Genomic DNA, 18,861 nt, shown 5'->3' on the forward strand with positions numbered 1-18,861 from the left:
CAAAAGCTGCGCGCACCCCAGGACATGTGGCGCGTTCACGAGTAGAACCGGGTTTTCAAGAAGTGAATTTCCCTTGATCAATACTTGCGTAATGGAGACTAATGAAAACGATGCAACCGTGTAAGAACACATTTTTTGCTCAAATGTAAGTCCATTAGCTTTACATTAACACAAACTGTCATTATGCGTGGATGGTAGATAACAATATTACACAGAGTAGCAGCTACAATACGACTTGAACAGACCACTACATGACAAACGGCTGTAGGTGTGGACAGGAGCTTCCAATCCCTGACGTCACCATGCGAACACGAGCTTCAGGAAGTGGGGATGGGTTTGAGAGATACATCCAACAGGTGAGGTAGCCCAGGTAAGTCGCGAGCTGCTTTTTGTTTGCAAAACTGCTAATTAATTGTCGACTTTTAAAGTAGACTTAATTCTTTCTGATTTGTAATCGATCGTCCACAGTGTTAGCAAATTTGACTAAGAAAGATTATTTGCTTTTACACACCAAAATGCAGTGGTATTTTAAGAAAACAATTGTGTGCCATATTTCTCTTACGGAAGGCATGTTTCCGTGGGGTGTGAATTCATGATTTGTATACACTATGGTAGCTTACTGGAAAAACTGGATCTGTTTTTTTTCTTTTAGAACATTTTTTTAATGTGAGTCTACAAGTAATGTCTTCGTGTGGCTGAGGTCTTATCCTGTTTAGGCATTACTGGTATGCTTTACACGATTATGATATTGCGGAATTGCATTGATGGATATAATATTGATATCAACCTATTTTACAGATTCTTTTCAATGTTTATTTATTTATTTTTATTTAAAAAAAAATAAAATTATAGGTGTCCTTCAGTCTTGTGTCCCGGAATTTTTACAAAATTCTAAGTATTTTCCCTTAAGATTTGCTTTGCTTTTCTACGCACACAGGTCGAGTTTCATTCCGTAAAGGAATGTGACTTGTGTTCTAAAATACGTACGAAACAAAGCGCCCAATAGGTCTGTTCCGCCAGGCCACGTTTTAACATCCCCGAAAACAACCACGTACGCCGACTGTTTCATTCGAGACATTAAAACGTATCCATTATCTGTGCGCGCCGGGGATTAGACACGCATAATTCATTAGTCTTGTCCGACAGGCAAATAGTGTACGAGGGTGTGTTTTTCCAGGCTGTCGCTGCGATACTAGGCTTAGTACAGTGACAGAGGTGGCAAACGATAACCCTAATTGCACTTTAACTCTTTGGCGCAGAAACGTTGCCGCGACATTTTGTTTCTGGCAGCTAAATTTAACCAATGTGTTTTTGTTGTGTTGGTAAAAGTAGGCCTAGGTGTAGGCTACCAGCCACCACCTCTCCCCGGTTTATTGATTTATGCCTGGTTTACGTAAAATTCAGGTTAAAGCAAAGCCTGTCGATCGGCATTTTCTCATATTGGTAGTTTTCTATGGGAAGGATCGACGTTCTGTGGGTTTTTCACTCTTAATGAAAGGGGTCCGGACTGCTTTAGCGCTGTGTATCTTGAGTATATTGAGTCAAAGGTAAAGGCTGCAAGTTTGATTCTCCGGCGAGGCTCTGGCGTTGTATCGTTGCTTGAGCAAGGTACATAATCCGAAGCGATTGTGTGTACAAACAATGTAAAATATGCAAATTGCTCTGACTGACACAATCTGCCTTATACGCAATATACAATTTGTGCTGGTGTGGGCTACAGGTGGTAGGTGAGCTAATCCCTCTCACTGTTAAACTCAAAGTGCTGAGTCATTAATGCTTAACACTTACAGTAGAAGAAATGGAGTATTATTCCAGATGGCCGTATTTGAAGTCTGTGTTTGCATTTCATATTCACAGTGGGTTGCTCAGCTCCTTTTGTTAGTCTCTGGGCTACTACCTCCACGTAGGTAGTCTAGGCTTCAGTCTTTTAGACTGTAGTTTAGATGCATTATTTGACTGCCATTTTGTAACCATACACTTTGGATGGTTTTTCACCCATCCGAGAATAGAAAGAAGCAGAATTATCAGTAGTGGCTGGCAGAGGTGGGTAACCCGGCTTCAAAGAGTAAAAAGACTGACCATGTATTTGCTCCACCAGCATGCACTAAACCAGCCGATTCTAATTAGCATAACTCTTCAGCATGATAGGAGAACTAATTATTGTAATCAGCTGGTTTAGTGCATGTTGGTGGAGCAAATACATGGTCAGTCTTTTTACTCTTTGAAGCCGGGTTACCCACCTCTGGTGGCTGGTGATGCTAGCCGTCGTAGTTGTAGCACGTCCTGGCTTTAGAGGAGATGAATCTTCTGGTCGTTGTTTCTCACGCGAGCGCCGTTTACCTGACTTGAGCTCGCCTTGCACCCCGGCACAGCAGCACGACCCAAAACAGGAAGTTGAGCGGGGTTTTTTCGCCATGAAGAAACAGGAAGAGACGGCCAACCGGCCGGACAACACGGCGTTCACCCAGCAGCGGCTGCCCGCCTGGCAGCCCATGCTGTCCGCCGGCATCGTCATCCCCGGCTTCGTCATCATCGGCATCGCCTTTATCGGCATCGGCGTGGCGCTCTTCGTCACCTCCCAGAACATCCAGGTGTTGGAGGTGGGTGTCGTGCGGGCGGAACTTTGTGGGCCGGGAACCGGGGCAGCAGGGTAGTGTAGTGGTCAGAGAGCTGGACTGTAGTATAGTGGGGCAGTAGAGTGGTCAGAGAACTGGACTGTAGTATAGTGGTGCAGTATAGTGGTCAGAGAGCTGGACTGTAGTGTATAGTGGTGCAGTATAGTGGTCAGAGTGCTGGACTGTAGTGTATAGTGGTGCAGTATAGTGGTCAGAGAGCTGGACTGTAGTGTATAGTGGTGCAGTATAGTGGTCAGAGTGCTGGACTGTAGTGTATAGTGGTGCAGTATAGTGGTCAGAGAGCTGGACTGTAGTGTATAGTGGTGCAGTATAGTGGTCAGAGAGCTGGACTATAGTATAGTGGTGCAGTATAGTGGTCAGAGAGCTGGACTGTAGTGTATAGTGGTGCAGTATAGTGGTCAGAGAGCTGGACTGTAGTGTATAGTGGTTCAGTATAGTGGGTAGAGAGCTGGACTGTAGTGTATAGTGGTGCAGTATAGTGGTCAGAGAACTGGACTGTAGTGTATAGTGGTGCAGTATAGTGTTCAGAGAACTGGACTGTAGTGTATAGTGGTGCAGTATAGTGGGTAGAGAGCTGGACTGTAGTGTATAGTGGTGTAGTATAGTGGGTAGAGAGCTGGACTGTAGTGTATAGTGGTGCAGTATAGTGGTCAGAGAACTGGACTGTAGTGTATAGTAGTGCAGTATAGTGTTCAGAGAACTGGACTGTAGTGTATAGTGGTGCAGTATAGTGGGTAGAGAGCTGGACTGTAGTATAGTGGTGCAGTATAGTGGGTAGAGAGCTGGACTGCAGTGTATAGTGGTGCAGTAGAGTGGTCAGAGAGCTGGACTGTAGTGTATAGTGGTGCAGTATAGTGATCAGAGAACTGGACTGTAGTGTATAGTGGTTCAGTATAGTGGTCAGAGAGCTGGACTGTAGTGTATAGTGGTGAATTATAGTGGCCAGAGAACTGGACTATAGTATAGTGGTGCAGTATAGTGGTCAGAGAGCTGGACTGTAGTATAGTGGTGCAGTATAGTGGCCAGAGAGCTGGACTATAGTATAGTGGTGCAGTATAGTGGGTAGAGAGCTGGACTATAGTATAGTGGTGCAGTATAGTGGGTAGAGAGCTGGACTATAGTATAGTGGTGCAGTATAGTGGCCAGAGAACTGGACTGTAGTGTATAGTGGTGCAGTAGAGTGAGTAGAGAGCTGACTGCAGTTTGGCAGTGTAGTACAACGGTTAGGCAACTGGACTATACTATAGCAGTGTAGTATCATGGTTAAGCAACTGGTCTGCACTGTGTCAGTGTAGCTTAAAGTTTAGGGAACTGGACTGCACTGTGTCAGTGTAGTTTAAAGTTTAGGGAACTGGACTGCACTGTGTCAGTGTAGCTTAATGTTTATGGAACTGGACTGCACTGTGTCAGTGTAGCTTAAAGTTTAGGGAACTGTACTGCACTGTGTCAGTGTAGTTTAAAGTTTAGGGAACTGGACTGCACTGTGTCAGTGTAGTTTAACGTTTAGGGAACTGGACTGCACTGTGTCAGTGTAGCTTAATGTTCAGGGAACTGGACTGCACTGTGTCAGTGTAGTTTAAAGTTTAGGGAACTGGACTGCACTGTGTCAGTGTAGCTTAATGTTTAGGGAACTGTACTGCACTGTCAGTGTAGTTTAAAGTTTAGGGAACTGGACTGCACTGTGTCAGTGTAGCTTAAAGTTTAGGGAACTGGACTGCACTGTGTCAGTGTAGTTTAACGTTTAGGGAACTGTACTGCACTGTGTCAGTGTAGTTTAATGTTTAGGGAACTGGACTTTGCAGTTTTAAATTCCACTGCTTTCCTACCCTGGGACAGTGCACTTAAACTTGCATCAGTACAACTCCCGGCTGTATAAATGGATTGTATGGAAAATGATGCGCTGTGGATTAGAGCGTCTGCTAACTGAATAAATGTAAATGTAACTGGAGAGACCCCCCCCCCGCCCTAACCTTGGGTACAGGTGTGTATTTCAGTTGTTCGTTGACCTCGTTAAGTTTTAACGAGGCCCGTTGTCGTCGGCGGTTGTTCTTCACACAGCGGGACTACACGGGCGTGGAGAAAGACTCCCCCTGCTTCAAGTGCACCAGCTCCGAAGCCAAGAACTGCGTCTGCACCATCAACTTCTCCCTCTCCCAGCTGTTCGAGGTGAACTTATCGGATTTCTCGTGTTTTCACAACACATGAGCGCTGCTTGGGGTTGCCAGGTTTGGCTGCTGGTGGTTGCCAGGTTTGAACGTGTATTTGACACGTTTCTGCCTTAACATTTGTCCCTAACATTTACACCCTCTTGACACTTCGGCTAGATTCATCGACAAACGCACGAACGTCAGTTCGAAGACCGATGTCCTTCGGTCTTGTGTCCCAGTATGAAACCCTTTACGGTGATCTAATCTGCGAGGGAACCAGTGTTGGTGTGTACAGCCAGTTAGCTTATTTTAGCCAGGGGTAACCGATGGAAACAAAAACCTGCTGCATGCCCACCGCCCCCCCCCCCCCCCCCAGGACCGGAATTTCCCACCTTCCCCTGACATCCCGGGATCGGGTGAACCCAATTCATGCCCTGTCTGACAATACCCCTACCTTTATCCATGATCAGCGTCCTGCTCTGACCTGCTTTAGGAAAATGGGCTTAGATCTGAAAGCCGCGTTTGTAAATGAAGGTAACGCATCGTCAGTCATGGAAAAAACTTTTTTTTCCCCCTCCTTCACACTCTGATAATTCCCACCTGGCTTTATGTATTTTAACTGAACAGCTAATATAGTTTAATAGCACAGGCATTGAAATCAATAATGCTTTGTGGGGAAAATGGGAGAAAATGAAGTGTGATTTATTGATTTATTTATTTATTGCTCTAGCTTTTAGGTGCAATTAGGTTTTTGAAACTCAAAATGGCATCCGAATACAAACACTGTGTATAATATGTATGATACAAGCAGGCGATGTTAAAACCTAAGCTGTGCGTTGTAAACGTGTTTGCACTTTCTCTCGGTCTGCGTCTGTCTCATTGTCTGTGTTTCTTCCCATCTGCTCTCTTTCTTTGTCTCTCCCTCCTCTCTTTCCCTCTCTCTCCCCTCTCTCTCTTCCCCCCTCTCTCTCTCTCCCTCTCTCTCTCCCTCCTCTCTCTCTCCCTCTCTCTTTCTCTCTCCCTCTCTCTCTCCCTCCTCTCTCTCTCCCTCTCTTTCTCTCTCTCTCCCTCTCTCTTTCCCTCTCTCTCCCTCCTCTCTCTCTCTCTCTTTCCCTCTCTCTCCCTCCTCTCTCTCTCTCTCTCCCTCTCTCTCTCTCTATCAAGATCTCTCTCTCTCTCTCTCTCTCTCTCTCTCTCTCCCTCTCTCTCTCTCTCCACGGGGTGATTAAATGAGATGTCGCTCGATGTTTCCCCCGCAGGGTCCCGTGTTCTTCTACTACGGCTTGTCTAACTACTACCAGAGCTACCGCAGATACGCAGTCTCCAGAGACGCTGACCAGCTGTCTGGGGATGTGTCCCACTTCAAGGTGAATTCACTGACACCTTTCCTCGAGCCTGGAGGGTTGCCCTCCTTACTCTCTGCAGTATATGTACGATTTTATGCCGTTATCTGGGGGGGGGAATACACAATTCCGATTGGCTAGAAGGCGTGCGTTTAAAGGCCGTTTAACGCCCCGGTGCAGTTCGGGTCTGGCTTTAATCGCTGCTCTTCGCCCATGTGCCGCCTGGCCCGTGGACCAGCCCGTGTAACCATAGCAACGTGCTGAAAGATCAAGGAAGCCTAATAAACAACTTTTGTGAGTGGTTGGTGCCGGCAAAATGAAAATTTAAAATAAAAAAGTTTCTACTTTGAGGGTGAACTTGTGCCAAAATATTAACGGCCCTTCCTTATATTTTAATGTTCGGCGCATGACCGTGGTGCAAACGGGTTAATCCACTCAGGAGGTATGCGCTGAAGGAATCTAGCCTGCTTTGCGTTCGATGGTTCTTTTGCCTTTCGCGCCGCGCGCTATAAAGCCCTTTTTCGCGCACACCTGGTCGCGGATCGTTCCCCTGCCCGTACGGGACGGGGAAGCGGAGCGCCTGAATCCCGATCGGGAAGGCCGCGCGCGCGTGTGTGTGTGTGTGTCGCTGACCCCGGCGCCTGGGCCTTCCCTGTTCCCCCCTGTGTTCCGCAGGCTCCGGATTCCTCCTGCACTCCGTACGAGTACTCCCAGGACCTGCCCATCGTGCCCTGCGGCTCCGTGGCCAACAGCATGTTCAACGGTACCGCTCTTCAGACGCCAGCCAATCATCTGCAGAGCTCTTCAGACGCCAGCCAATCATCTGCAGAGCTCTTCAGACGCCAGCCAATCATCTGCAGAGCTCTTCAGACGCCAGCCAATCATCTGCAGAGCTCTTCAGACGCCAGCCAATCATCTGCAGAGCTCTTCAGACGCCAGCCAATCATCTGCAGAGCTCCTCAGACGTCAGCCAATCACCTGCAGAGCTCTTCAGATGCCAGCCAATCATCTGCAGAGCTCTTCAGATGCCAGCCAATCATCTGCAGAGCTCTTCAGACGCCAGCCAATCATCTGCAGAGCTTCTGGGGTGGCGATGGCGCTTTGTGCTTTACCTCCAAATTAAGTTAAATTAAACTAAATTAAGTCGGTTAATGAATCTAGCAGACAGATACTGCAGTATGACTTGGCCTACATAACTGTTCAGGATAATTTTGGATAATCGCAAAAAAGTTTAAACACCAGTGCCCCATCTGGGATCTGGGACCCCATAAATGACTGTGCATTCACTGTATCATAAGCCACGATTCTTGTCCTGGATGTAATGGGGCCGTTTTGTGGAGGTAAGACTGTCCCCTTTTTGCTTAAACTTGGCTTTTTTTTTTTTGGTCTCTGCGTGTGCTTGGAAAGACACCTTCAAGCTGTACCAGGTGGTCAGTGGGCAGAGAAAGGAGGTCCCGTTCGACAGCAAAGGCATCGCCTGGTGGACGGACTACAACATCAAATACCACAACCCCATCTACAACGGGTCCCTGAAGGACGCTTTTACCGGTAACCCGTAACGTTCCCCGTTCCCGCTTTCTTTCCCTCATCGCTAGGCCTTTCTTTATCGGTCCTGCGCGGCCAATTCTCTCAGGACTAAGGGCTGGTGATGCATTATTTTAACGCCCCTGCTATTTTAAAGGAATCTATTTTTCCAGAATGTTATCATCAGTTTGCTGTGCGGGACCTTTTTTTTCAAGACCGTGGCTGGAATTCAGGCGAAAATTTGTCCTTAACTTTGACTGATTATTTATTTTCTTCTTCACAAGTACAGTTTAAGTTTTGGTGATCGCTAGAATTAACTGTGAAGAAAAAGGGCAATGTTTGTGTTGAATTGTAAGTCAAAAGTTAAGGGCAGATTTTGACTGAATGCAGGCTATGTCTTTTATTCTAGGTTTATACCCTTTTATTCTGTAATTTCACTATCAGTGGCCAATCGTCTCCCTCAACACAGTGTCCCCATTGGTCTTTGTGGGTATTGGGTAGACACACCGTTTCTCTCCACTGAACATATGCAAGAAGTATATTTTATTTGATTTTTTTTTTTCTCATGCTTTTATTTCGACTTTGTTTCTGCCTTTTCTTTGTGCGCAGGCACGGTGAAGCCACCCAACTGGCCCAAGCCGGCCTATGAGCTGGACACGCAGGACCCGGCCAACAACGGCTTCCATAACCAGGACTTCCTGGTGTGGATGAGGGCGGCGGCTCTCCCAGACTTCAGGAAGCTGTACCGGCGAATCACGGAGGGGGACTACGCCAAGGGCCTCCCCGCTGGGAACTACTCCTTGGACATCAGCTACAGTATCCTTCCACACTGTCCGGCCTTGGGTTCAGGACAGGAAATGTGAATAATACCGTTTCCTGTATTTATTTATTTTTGTTAATTTGCTGAGGTTTTCAGTCAGAACTGTAAGGGTTAGGGGTGAGTCATTGGTCCTGGGTACTGGCAACTGTGTTGATCACGTTGAGAGAAGGGAGTATCTAAAATTATGACACTGCTTTGTTGAATGCTCAATTCTGATTGGCCACCATTGGACATTCTACTGGATAAGCGGTCGCTTTAACTTGGAATGATTTTCCTATCATTCCACAGAAAGAATCTTGCGCCAAAACTCCCGTTATTCAATCCGAAATCAATATTTTGTGGCAAAGTACTGATTGGTTTCGTAAGGTAATTAGCCGTGTAATAAGTGGGATAATCCACTCCAAGGTGGTCAGTATTGTAACATAATCCCCTCGGCTTTGCGTCGGGGGGTGGGGGGTGGGGTTCTTCACCTACGTGACAGTCATTATTTTTCCATAGAAAACCACCTCACCGTTGATATCCCGGCAGCCCTCTAACCGCCGGCGTTTGCCGACAGAAGCCGCCATGCCGGGGGGGGGTTTGTGAGCTCAGAGCTGGTCGGACTGGTTCAGCCAGGTGCTGCAGGTGTGGCTGAGCACAGGAAGACAGACAGTGGGACACGAATGCTGTGACTTAATAGACCAGTAATGCAGGAGCAGAACTGCAGCTGGCGGCACTCGATTGGTCTCATGTGGAGTCACCGCCTTACTTTCCTTGAACGCAGTGTTTGATTCTTGTCCTGTGAAAGCAGCTTTAACCCTTACAGTAGTTTTCTATTTTATTTTAATGACCGTCCTCTTGTGCTACATTGCTTTCAGTTAGCGGTAGTGATTGTGACATCAGCATTAGAATGTTCAGTTACGAACATTCTGTCCACATATTTGTGATCTCAAAGGGTTAAAGAGAGCCAGTGTGGAAGTCTAGGCAGGCCAGTGAGGTAGAAAAGCCCTCCTACTCTTTTTGGCTTGGATTGTTGTTCCTTAATTGCGCCCCCCCCAGACTATCCCGTGTTGCCTTTCGATGGTCGGAAGAAGGTGGTCTTGAGCAACGTCTCCTGGATGGGCGGCAAGAACCAGTTCCTGGGCATCGCCTACCTGGTGATCGGCTCGCTGTGCGTGGTCATGTCCCTGGTCATGCTGATCGTTTACGCCAAGTTCAAGTTCCCGGAGGATGACTCGTGAGGCGCAGCCACTGCGGGACCTGTCCTAGAGGGGGGGGCGCGGAGATGAGGTCATCTTAACCATCCTGACTCAGGAGTGTCCCGTCCCCGTCCCCCGGGCCCCTGTGATTGGCTGTTGATAAGCTACATTCCTCAGCTAAAGCCAGTGACGGTAAATTAAAAGCGGTTAAATTGGGAAATGCTCATCTTCATGACCTGTGTGTCTCATCTGTAAGCAAAGGGATGTGGGTGAGTGATACAGACACACACAGACACACATACACACACTCACACACGCACACACACACACACACACACACACACACACACACACACATCCAGAGCTTTTACACTCTTGGGTTGCTGTTATAATAAGTGTCAATTTTATTTAAACAAAATTTTAAAAAAGCTAAATACTAGTCCTAGAGACAGTGGGGGCCTAGAAAATCAGTAATCCCCGGATTAATGAAAAATCACAGCCATGAATTATGATTTTTTGGGCCGTTCCCCTGTTCTACTGGCTTTTGCACAGGACACACTTTTCTGGTGGGGGCAAGGGACGGGTGCTAATGTTAAAGATGCCTTATGCACAGATCGTGTTGTTTCTTCAGACAGGTTTATTTATTTAAACTTTGAAAAGCCATAACTATTTCCGAGCCTTAATTGTCCGAATAGCACCCGTTTGTGACCGTCTGACCTGAGATTCTCTCCTCGTTTTCCTCTGTTTGCGCTGCTAGTTGGCGTCGCTCAGGGAGTCTTTCGTACTTTTGCATGTCGCTCTTTTGGTTTGTAAAGCACTTGTCTGCCTGTGTCACTGGAGGTCAGCGTGGCCTGTTCTACAGCTGGGGGATTAGGCCTGAAGCCATCGGCTGTGTTTTCTTTACAATACGCAAAACAAAAAATAACTGACATAATTCCCCTGTAGCTAATTACTGATTTCTCATCAGTGGTTTTGAATGGAAAGGAGCCATAATGAGTCTGTTTCAGGGGCAAAATTCGAATGACCCCCACCTCTTATCCGCCTGGTGCAGGCTAGTCCCTGTCTGAAGGTAACACACATAAGAACTGAAGAACTCTTCTTTTCTTCTTGAACCATACCTTTCCGTTTTGGTACAGTAAAGAGTTACACAAAAGCCTGTTTTTTTTTTTTTGTTACAGTCATGGAAAAACTGTTGCTTTTTGATTACAGAGCCATGAAGCCATGAAGATGAGGGCTATATTGAATAAATTCCAATAGGGTAGACTTGGAGGTCTGATTGAATGCTTTAACTGATGTGAATATTTGCGTTACAGAATATGATGATGACTGTGTTATGTTGTCCTTCTTTCATAATTTGTATTTCCTTGGGTTCTGTGGGTGATTTAATGTTTATTTTTTTTCCTCTTATAGAATATTTTTCTACAAAAATGCGGTGTGCATTTAATGGTGTTCTCAGGGCATTGGTGTCATTTCTGTAATTAGGCTGTGTGTATATTTTACCTTTTATCATGACCTCTGTATTTTACATTTTCATTTGTTCTCTAGTGTTGTGCATTTACTGTTTATAAATTGTACAATAAATGGAAACTTGAAGGATTTAATGCTACTTTTTTTTAAGTGTGTGCGTGTTAGCTATTATGTGGGACTTTTTGTTGAGTAAATGCGAGTTTTATTATTCAAGCGTGAACACACCCAAATGGAAAACCATAAATGCTGAACTGTGGTCATTTTACAACAAAAAATTGTTTTACAATGGCTAAGTCCAAACGGAATGCTCATTCTGAGGTCTCGGAAGAAATCACTCACATGAGTAAATGAGAAAATATTTCTGAGGAGGAGAGTGGAAATGGCTTTGTCTCCACAGCAGATGGCATGTTCAATCAATCATCTGTGAGCATCTAAATACATTCTCAAAATATATATTTTTTAAATTGTTCATTATAGTAAATGAGGAGTAGGCATACGGAATAATAAAAATGTTTTGATAATATTGAAAACTGAGAATAGTTTGACATGTTGATGGGGGTGGGGACCTCAAACAATGGATTAGTAAACTAGATAGCTAATGTATATATTTTCTACAATCTTCTAGACCTGCAGCCATTGGTTGCAAGGCAAGAGCGGGGGGGGGGGGGGGGGGGGAGACGGAGACAGAGAGGCACAGGGACAGGGAAGGGAAGGGTGACAGGCAGGGGGAAAGCAAACCACTACTTATTCCACAAGCATATAACATAATGTATATGGAATTTTACACCTCAAATAACCCATAACATAATTTTGGTACCAAGTGTCCTTTTGGAGTATTTTTGGAAATGGTTTTTTTGGAAACCTGCCTAGACATAACTAAAAAAACAACAATGCAGAATGTCTGCATTGTGTTTCTAAGCCCGCTAGGCATGGTCCCATCCCATGCAGGTTTAACTTCAGTCCTGGAGGGCCTCAGTGCCTGCAGGTTTAACTTCTGTCCTCGAGGGGGCAGTGTCTGCATTTTTAACTCAGTCCCTGAGGGCCACAGTGTCTGCAGGTTTAACTGAATTCGTGTTAAATTTAATTTCCCCATTTCACATTGTTCTGCTCAGGAGGACTCGCTAATTAGTGCTGTTTGAGGATTTCCCCAAAATATACGATCGATATACATTTAACAAACGCTGTTTCGAAAATAGAAAACAGTCCCACAAGCGGCCGCTCTCGGGAGCCGCGGGCGACGGCAGGTGATTTCGTCGGAGGATGTGCGGCTTCGGCCTTGCCGTGAGCGCCGCTCCGGACACCGACGTCACCGTCGAAAAACATCGGATCCCCGCGGCCTTTTATGTCACGTGATCGCACAGCTTTCTGCCGGGAAATCCGTTCGCTCTTCACCTTTGCACGGGAAATTGCCTGAGATAAATCTGTCGCAACCGTAGAGACGTGACCGCCCTTTCATCCTGCCGCGGTTGCGTAAGTTCGACTGATCTATTTCCAGGTTTCGTGTGAACATTTGCCAACATTAATTTAATTAGCCCAATCGTATCTTGATCTGACATGTGTATAAGCACCAGCTACACCCGCAGACTGCAAGTGCATCCTAGAGATTTTACTGAGCTCAAGTGCAGGAGTGAAGCAGCATAGTTTGTAGAGCTGTCGGAAAACTATATCTATGGTAATCGGTTGGAACCAAAACCAGCACGCAGATCGGCCCTCCAGGACCGGAGTTGTGCACCCCCTGGTTTGAACGCATAATACTGTAGAAAGCACAATGGGCATCCAAACAAATACAATATTTAGCTTGATGTTATATTACACAGCAGCCATTTAGCAGACGCTGTTATCCAGAGTAACCACCACTCCACTTTCCACCCGTTCCATCCATTATCTATGCCTGCTTATCCCTGGTCAGGGCCACAGGGGGGCTGGAACCTATCCCAGCATGCATTGGGCGAGAGGCAGGAATACACCGTGGACAGGTCGCAAAATCCATCGCAGGGCACACACACGCCATTCGTTCGCTCACACACTCATGCCTATGGGCAACACAGAGTCTCAAATTAGCCTGACCTGCATGTCTTTGGACTGTGGGAGGAAACTGGACAACCCAGAAGAAAGCCACGTAGACACGGGGAGATCATGGCAAGCCCACACAGGACTGCGATTCAAATCCAAGACTTCTTTTCTGTGAAAGGAAGTGCTACCCAGAGTAACTTGCACAATGGTATATATATATATATATATACTGTATATACATTCATAATGCTGGATATATACTGGAGCAGGACTGCCCAGTCCTGTTCCTGGAGATGTATCGTCCGGTAGGTTTTCACTCTAACCCTAATTTGGCACACCTGATTTTACTAGTTAGCTGTTCATTGAGATCTCCAGTCGTTGAATGAGGTGTGCTTTGTTGGGGTCAGGCTTAGTGGAGGTTGTGCGTTGTGATTTCCAGAGGGGTATTACACAAAACTGGCTAACTTCGACATAGCTCAGGAGGTAAGACTGATTGTCTGGCAGTCGGAGGGTTGCCGGTTCGAACCCCGCCCTGGGCATGTCGAAGTGTCCTTGAGCAAGACACCTAACCCCCAACTGCTCTGGCGAATGAGAGGCATCAATTGTAAAGCGCTTTGGATAAAAGCACTATATAAATGCAGTCCATTTACCATTTAACTGTGCTGAGTAAAATCCGGAACAGCTCTTTTTACTTTAGTCCATGTTCCAGATTTGAAGGGGTTCCGGGTTTTACTCAGTGCATAAGCCAGGCTTCCTCAGTTAGCCAGCTTTGTGGAATACCCCCCCCCCCCCCCCCCCCCCCCCCCCCCCCCAGGTGGGGAATAGGTGTTCTCTCTGAACAAGGTATGTTACCAGAATCTCTTCATGAATTGTAAGTAATGCCAGAGTGTCACTCTGGATAAGGACACCACCGTTGTGCGCCGCTTCGATATACATCCAGGCCATTCAGCCCATCTAGAACATAAGAACACATAGAGTGGAGAACAGGCCATTCAGCCCATCTAGAACATAAGAACACATAGAGTGGAGAACAGGCCATTCCGCCCATCTAGAACATAAGAACACATGGCGTGGAGAACAGGTCATTCAGCCCATTTTTTGCCCATAATTTACCTACAAACTAGAGATTACCCAGCGCCGAGTCAAGTACGGTCTTTGTCGCCTAGATGAACCGCGAGCCGAGAAAGAGAGCAAGACGGGACACGCTTTACGGAGTTGCATGTGAAAAGTGAGACAATTTCCTATTTCCTGTCAGCGTCTCTGTGACCGTTTAAGCTGAAGGGAAAAAAAGTACTGAATTAACGCTGCGCAACTAAAACTGAACTAGGGTTTAAAAACAAAATTAGACGGGTGTGCATTATTATTTGTAATATTAATTTCCTACTGTGTTGGGACTCAACCCTGATCCCCGCAAGCTGCAGTTTCTGTTGGTGTTTAGTTTTCTCTTGAAATCAGCTAGAAACCAGGGGAAGTAAGTTTATTGTGAAATCAGTTGCTGAGTGCTGCGTGTGAACATCATGACCCTATCCTGCGGCTCGCCTGGTCCAGGGTTGCTCGGCTACATTTGGTAGAAAAGTTAATTTTCTAGGCGATTAGGATGTAGTCAGGGTATAAACCGGGCAAAATCTGAGCAATATTGGGGTTAACCACCTAGCCTGTTTATGTCAAAACATCGCTCATCCTAGAAGGGACTTCAGATGAAATTGAACTATCAAGATAAATCTGAGGCAGTTACTAACTGTCCATTGCCCCTTCCAAATAAACAAATAAATACATAAATTTACACCCGTCCAGACGTCTAGATTCCGGCTTTTGCTCAGCGGGTAGTCTGCTGCACGACTAACAGAAATGAAATAATCAAAATACTATTTAATACTGACTTCATTTCGACCTTGGGTTGACTATTTATGGACTCGGATTTAAAAGAAATATAAATCCGTTTATTTAAAATTGTCTTCAGTCAAGTAGTAATACGTCACCCCACGGGGGTTTCCTCCTATGTCGACATGACAGACACGCTGTGACTGGCAACCAGCGGAATCGTACTTCGGAGGAATCATAAAATGTTTTATAGTCAAAGGAGGAAGAGCACATCATTGTCTATTCCGGTAAGATTCCTTTATACAATTATACGCATTTATACAGTTAGAGAATATGTATTTAAAATGTTTATTCAACATTTAATTAACTAATTAATTAATTTGGGTTTACTTAGAAAGGCGCTGTATCAAAAATTCCTGTGCGAAAGTTTCAATCCTCAGAAGCGAGTTCGGGCTGGGAGCCAGGAGCTCGCAGGAAAGGACTGTATCCTTACTGTGTTTTTTTAATTTTATTTTTTAGTTTCTAATTATCATCAAGATAATTTGTCTTCTGTAAATACTTATTTGTGTCGAACCCGTGCGTTCTGGAAATCGGAGGTGATGTGGTTAGCGGTGGGGATGCTTCGATTGCTGCGGAGGAACAGTAAAAACGAAGAAAAGGCCAGTAAATGCGTATTGTCTAAGTTTATGTACTTTGAACTCAAGCAAGTTCGGTCTTATTAACGGCAACGGTAAAGCGTACCATACAACAGGACTCGCGCTGGTGCTGCAATAGTGTAGCCTAGTCAACGCTGCGCTATTTCCAAAACAGGACGTTAGGCAGGAGTTGTGAAACGCTCTGATTTCAACGTCAGTATTGTATTTTTCCTCCTCAATCAAGCCTGACTTGCGTCGTCGCACGGGCTCAGCATATTTAAAGGCTAGTTACATTTTCAACCTGGCTCCTATTTCCGTAGTAGGCTATAGCCTATATATTTCCATCATTGCTATCAATTCTGATTATGAACGTGCTTCAATCTCGAGATTTTTGTTTTTTTAGAGGGTTTTTTTTCCGTATCCATGTCAGTAGCTTTACTGCGGCATCTATGATATTAATGCAGGTTAAATTTACCTCTAACAAGTCCAATTGATCGAAACCTCTTATTTGGAAGTGAGAAAGAAAATGTGAAAGATTACATTTATTCGCCGAAATTTAAAGAAAAAATCGTTCTGTTTCAGTTTAATTGACCTATCGTACTTACCTATTTTGCGTGCGCGAAAATTTAATTGAGCTCTTCGTCTGCGTATTCTGGGTCAAATGAATATGGGCGGCCATCAAGGTGAAGACTCAACAACATCCTCAGGCTCGCAGTGATCGGGTGAATAAACAGTCGTTGCAACAGGTTTAAGATTTGGATGTTCCACGTTCGCTTGTAAATGTGAGCGACACACCAATGTAAACAATAAGCGCGAAACATTTTATTGCGTAGTATTGGTCTGTTAAAATATAGCATGTGGCGTTTAAGCAACGCTAACAGTGACGTATAAAGCCTAATATAATCCCTGTATTTCAGAATAAAAATATTATGTTCTCTGCTGTGCCTCAGATCAGTTACAGACTGCCTGTGTTTTGACTGCGAGGAGAAGCTGAATTTGTATCGACCCCCGGTGTCCAAGCGTTTAGCCACGGACCCCTCCCTGAATTTGGCGCGCATTTGAGGAAGGCGGCCTCGGCAAAGATGGCGCAACCTGCGGTGAGCTTTTTATTTTCCATTCACATTTGTTTTCTCTCCTGTCTTCTGTGTGTTCAGATAACCCAGCTGCCAGTTTCTGGTTCTCAGAACATTCGTGAGAAGTTGCAATTTAGAATTTAGTAATTCGGCAGGTGCCTTTACCCAAAGCGACTTGCAGGACACCCTCTCCGTCGCCCAAACACGAGAACCAGGGCACCTGTGTCTGAATGCTGTTCGTCGACTTGCACTCTGCGCTTAATACCAACAAGATTGCCCCCAAACTCCATGCCCTGGGCCCTAGTGCTTCCCCCGGCAGGGTAGTCTAATGGGTGAGGAACCCCTTGCAGCCTGAAAGTTGCAAGTTCGATTCCCGGGTGTGGCACTGCTGTTGTTCCCTTGAGCGCAGTACAATTGCTTCTTCAGTATATATCCGGCTGTGTTGGAGGGGCCTAAGCCAGGAGCTAGCGACTAGCGTGGCGAATACGCCTGGCTGTTCTCGCCGTTATATTTCACGACGTATGTTTCTGTTTTTTTTTTTCCCACAGGCCGACAGCCCGGGAAACGACTCGGGCGTCTTCCTGGACTCGGAGTTCCGGTACGCCCTGTTCCCCGGCTTCTACGGCGTGGTCTTCGCCGTGGGGCTCGTGGCCAACGCGTCGGCGCTCTTCGTCCTGCGGCGGCTCCGCGACGCCAAGGCCATGAACGAGATCCGCATCTACATGACCAACCTGACGGTGGCGGACCTGCTGTTCGTGTGCGTGCTGCCCTTCTGGATCGACTACTACGCCCGGCGCGGCGACTGGGTCTTCGGCGAGGTCCTCTGCCGCATCACCGGCTCCATGTTCTTCGTCAACACCTACAGCTCCGTCCTCTTCCTCGCCATCATCAGCTTCAACCGCTACTGGGCCGTCACGCAGCCGCTGGACGCCGCCGCGTCCGACCACCGGCGGCGCGGGATCCTGGTGTCGCTGGTGGTGTGGGCCGTGACCGTGGGCACCACCGTGCCCCACCTGGCGGAGCCGGGGCTCAACCGCGACGTCCACAGCAACGCCACGCGCTGCTTCGAGCACTACCAGCAGCGGGAGGAGGGCACCAAGCGGACGGTGCTGGCCACGCACTTCGTCATCGTGGGCCTCTTCTTCCTGGTCTTCCTGCTGGTGGCGGTGTGCAACGTGCTGATCGGCCGGACGCTGCTGGCGCAGCGGCAGACGCAGGCCGGGCGCAAGCGCTGGGGGCTGAAGAAGTACGCCCTGTGGATGGTGTGCGTGGTGGTGCTGGTGTTCGTGCTCTGCTTCGTGCCGCACCACCTGGTGCAGGGCCCCTGGGCCATGGCGGTGCTGGAGTACGGGGACCTGGGGCCGGGGGCGCGGCAGCGGCTGAACGACGCCCACCAGGTCACGCAGGTGCTGATGGGGCTGAACTGCATCCTGGACCCCGTGGTGTACTGCTTCTCCACCCGGAAGTTCCGCCGCTACGTGGCGGGCCAGCTGCGCTGCTTCGGCAGGGCGAGCCGGGACTGCGTGAACCACACGGCCAGCAGCGCCGTCTCCCTCGGCTCCCAGCGGCACGCCGAGCTGGTTCCCATGGATACGGCGCCCAAGGCGTAGAGAGGGAGTCGGGCTCGCGCGTGCACACGCGCTCGCGCACGCACTCGCGGAGACGACAGCCTCTGTTTCCCGCTCAGGGAAAAACGCCTCTGTCCCCGGCCTGAATTTCTGGAATTTCTGCTCTCATGTAAATGTAATTCAAAACGCTTGCCAAAAATTGCTCGAACCATTTCCATCTAAGGCTCACTAAAAAAAAAAAAAAAAAAAAAGAGGGGGGGGGGGGGGGTTTATGATATTGAATGTTTTTATGTCATGAGTTTGGTGTGAAAAAGACATTACAACGAAAACAAATGTATCCATGTACAGTATATATGTATATATATATATATGAATTTCTTATATTTTTTATTATTATTTTTCATTAGTCGCACGGTATGGGAGATACACTCGAAACACATCCTCGAGAATGAACAAAATTGAATGGCCGAGTCTCGAGAAGATGCCAGAGTTTTCCTCGCGGTTCTTCCTGTGTATCTAATATGGCCAGCTGTTTACAGGAAGCGGAGCCGCTGAAGGTCATATTAATTTGGCGGTGTGTGAGATGTTGATTGAATGGCTTGGCAATCCATGAACGGGCAGTGCTAAGCACGTTTT

The 18,861-nt window shown here is 46.9% G+C and overlaps 2 protein-coding genes across 4 annotated transcripts; both read left to right on the top strand.

Annotated features, from left to right (window-relative positions):
* The first annotated feature begins 37 nt into the window (after positions 1-37).
* tmem30b (transmembrane protein 30B) lies at positions 38-11,244 on the top strand. Its single transcript, XM_035432831.1, has 8 exons — positions 38-370; positions 2,373-2,600; positions 4,695-4,802; positions 6,043-6,150; positions 6,802-6,889; positions 7,534-7,674; positions 8,260-8,466; positions 9,509-11,244. Exons 2-8 carry the CDS (start codon positions 2,415-2,417, stop codon positions 9,688-9,690), a joined length of 1,020 nt encoding a protein of 339 aa, XP_035288722.1. The 5' UTR covers positions 38-370; positions 2,373-2,414; the 3' UTR covers positions 9,691-11,244.
* Positions 11,245-14,696: 3,452 nt separating this feature from the next.
* Positions 14,697-18,492, top strand: ptafr (platelet-activating factor receptor). 3 transcript variants are annotated; one of them, XM_035390470.1, is made up of 3 exons: positions 14,697-15,236; positions 15,344-16,681; positions 17,206-18,492. In XM_035390470.1, exons 2-3 carry the CDS (start codon positions 16,667-16,669, stop codon positions 18,265-18,267), a joined length of 1,077 nt encoding a protein of 358 aa, XP_035246361.1. In that variant the 5' UTR covers positions 14,697-15,236; positions 15,344-16,666; the 3' UTR covers positions 18,268-18,492. The 3 variants fall into 3 exon arrangements, with proteins under 3 accessions (XP_035246361.1, XP_035246378.1, XP_035246371.1); XM_035390487.1 differs by having other exon boundaries at positions 16,535-16,681; XM_035390480.1 differs by lacking the exon at positions 14,697-15,236 and having other exon boundaries at positions 15,243-16,306; positions 16,535-16,681.
* The last annotated feature ends 369 nt before the right edge of the window (positions 18,493-18,861 follow it).

The sequence above is a fragment of the Anguilla anguilla genome, chromosome 1 (assembly GCF_013347855.1).
Source record: "Anguilla anguilla isolate fAngAng1 chromosome 1, fAngAng1.pri, whole genome shotgun sequence".
NCBI lineage: Eukaryota > Metazoa > Chordata > Actinopteri > Anguilliformes > Anguillidae > Anguilla > Anguilla anguilla.

Bases quoted from the DNA above. Each gene is read 5' to 3' on its own strand.
- tmem30b (XM_035432831.1), top strand. From the start codon at position 2,415: ATGAAGAAACAGGAAGAGACGGCCAACCGGCCGGACAACACGGCGTTC. The intron at 6,151-6,801 runs GTGAATTCACTG...TGTGTTCCGCAG, and splicing joins GGGATGTGTCCCACTTCAAG to GCTCCGGATTCCTCCTGCAC. The intron at 7,675-8,259 runs GTAACCCGTAAC...CTTTGTGCGCAG, and splicing joins CCTGAAGGACGCTTTTACCG to GCACGGTGAAGCCACCCAAC.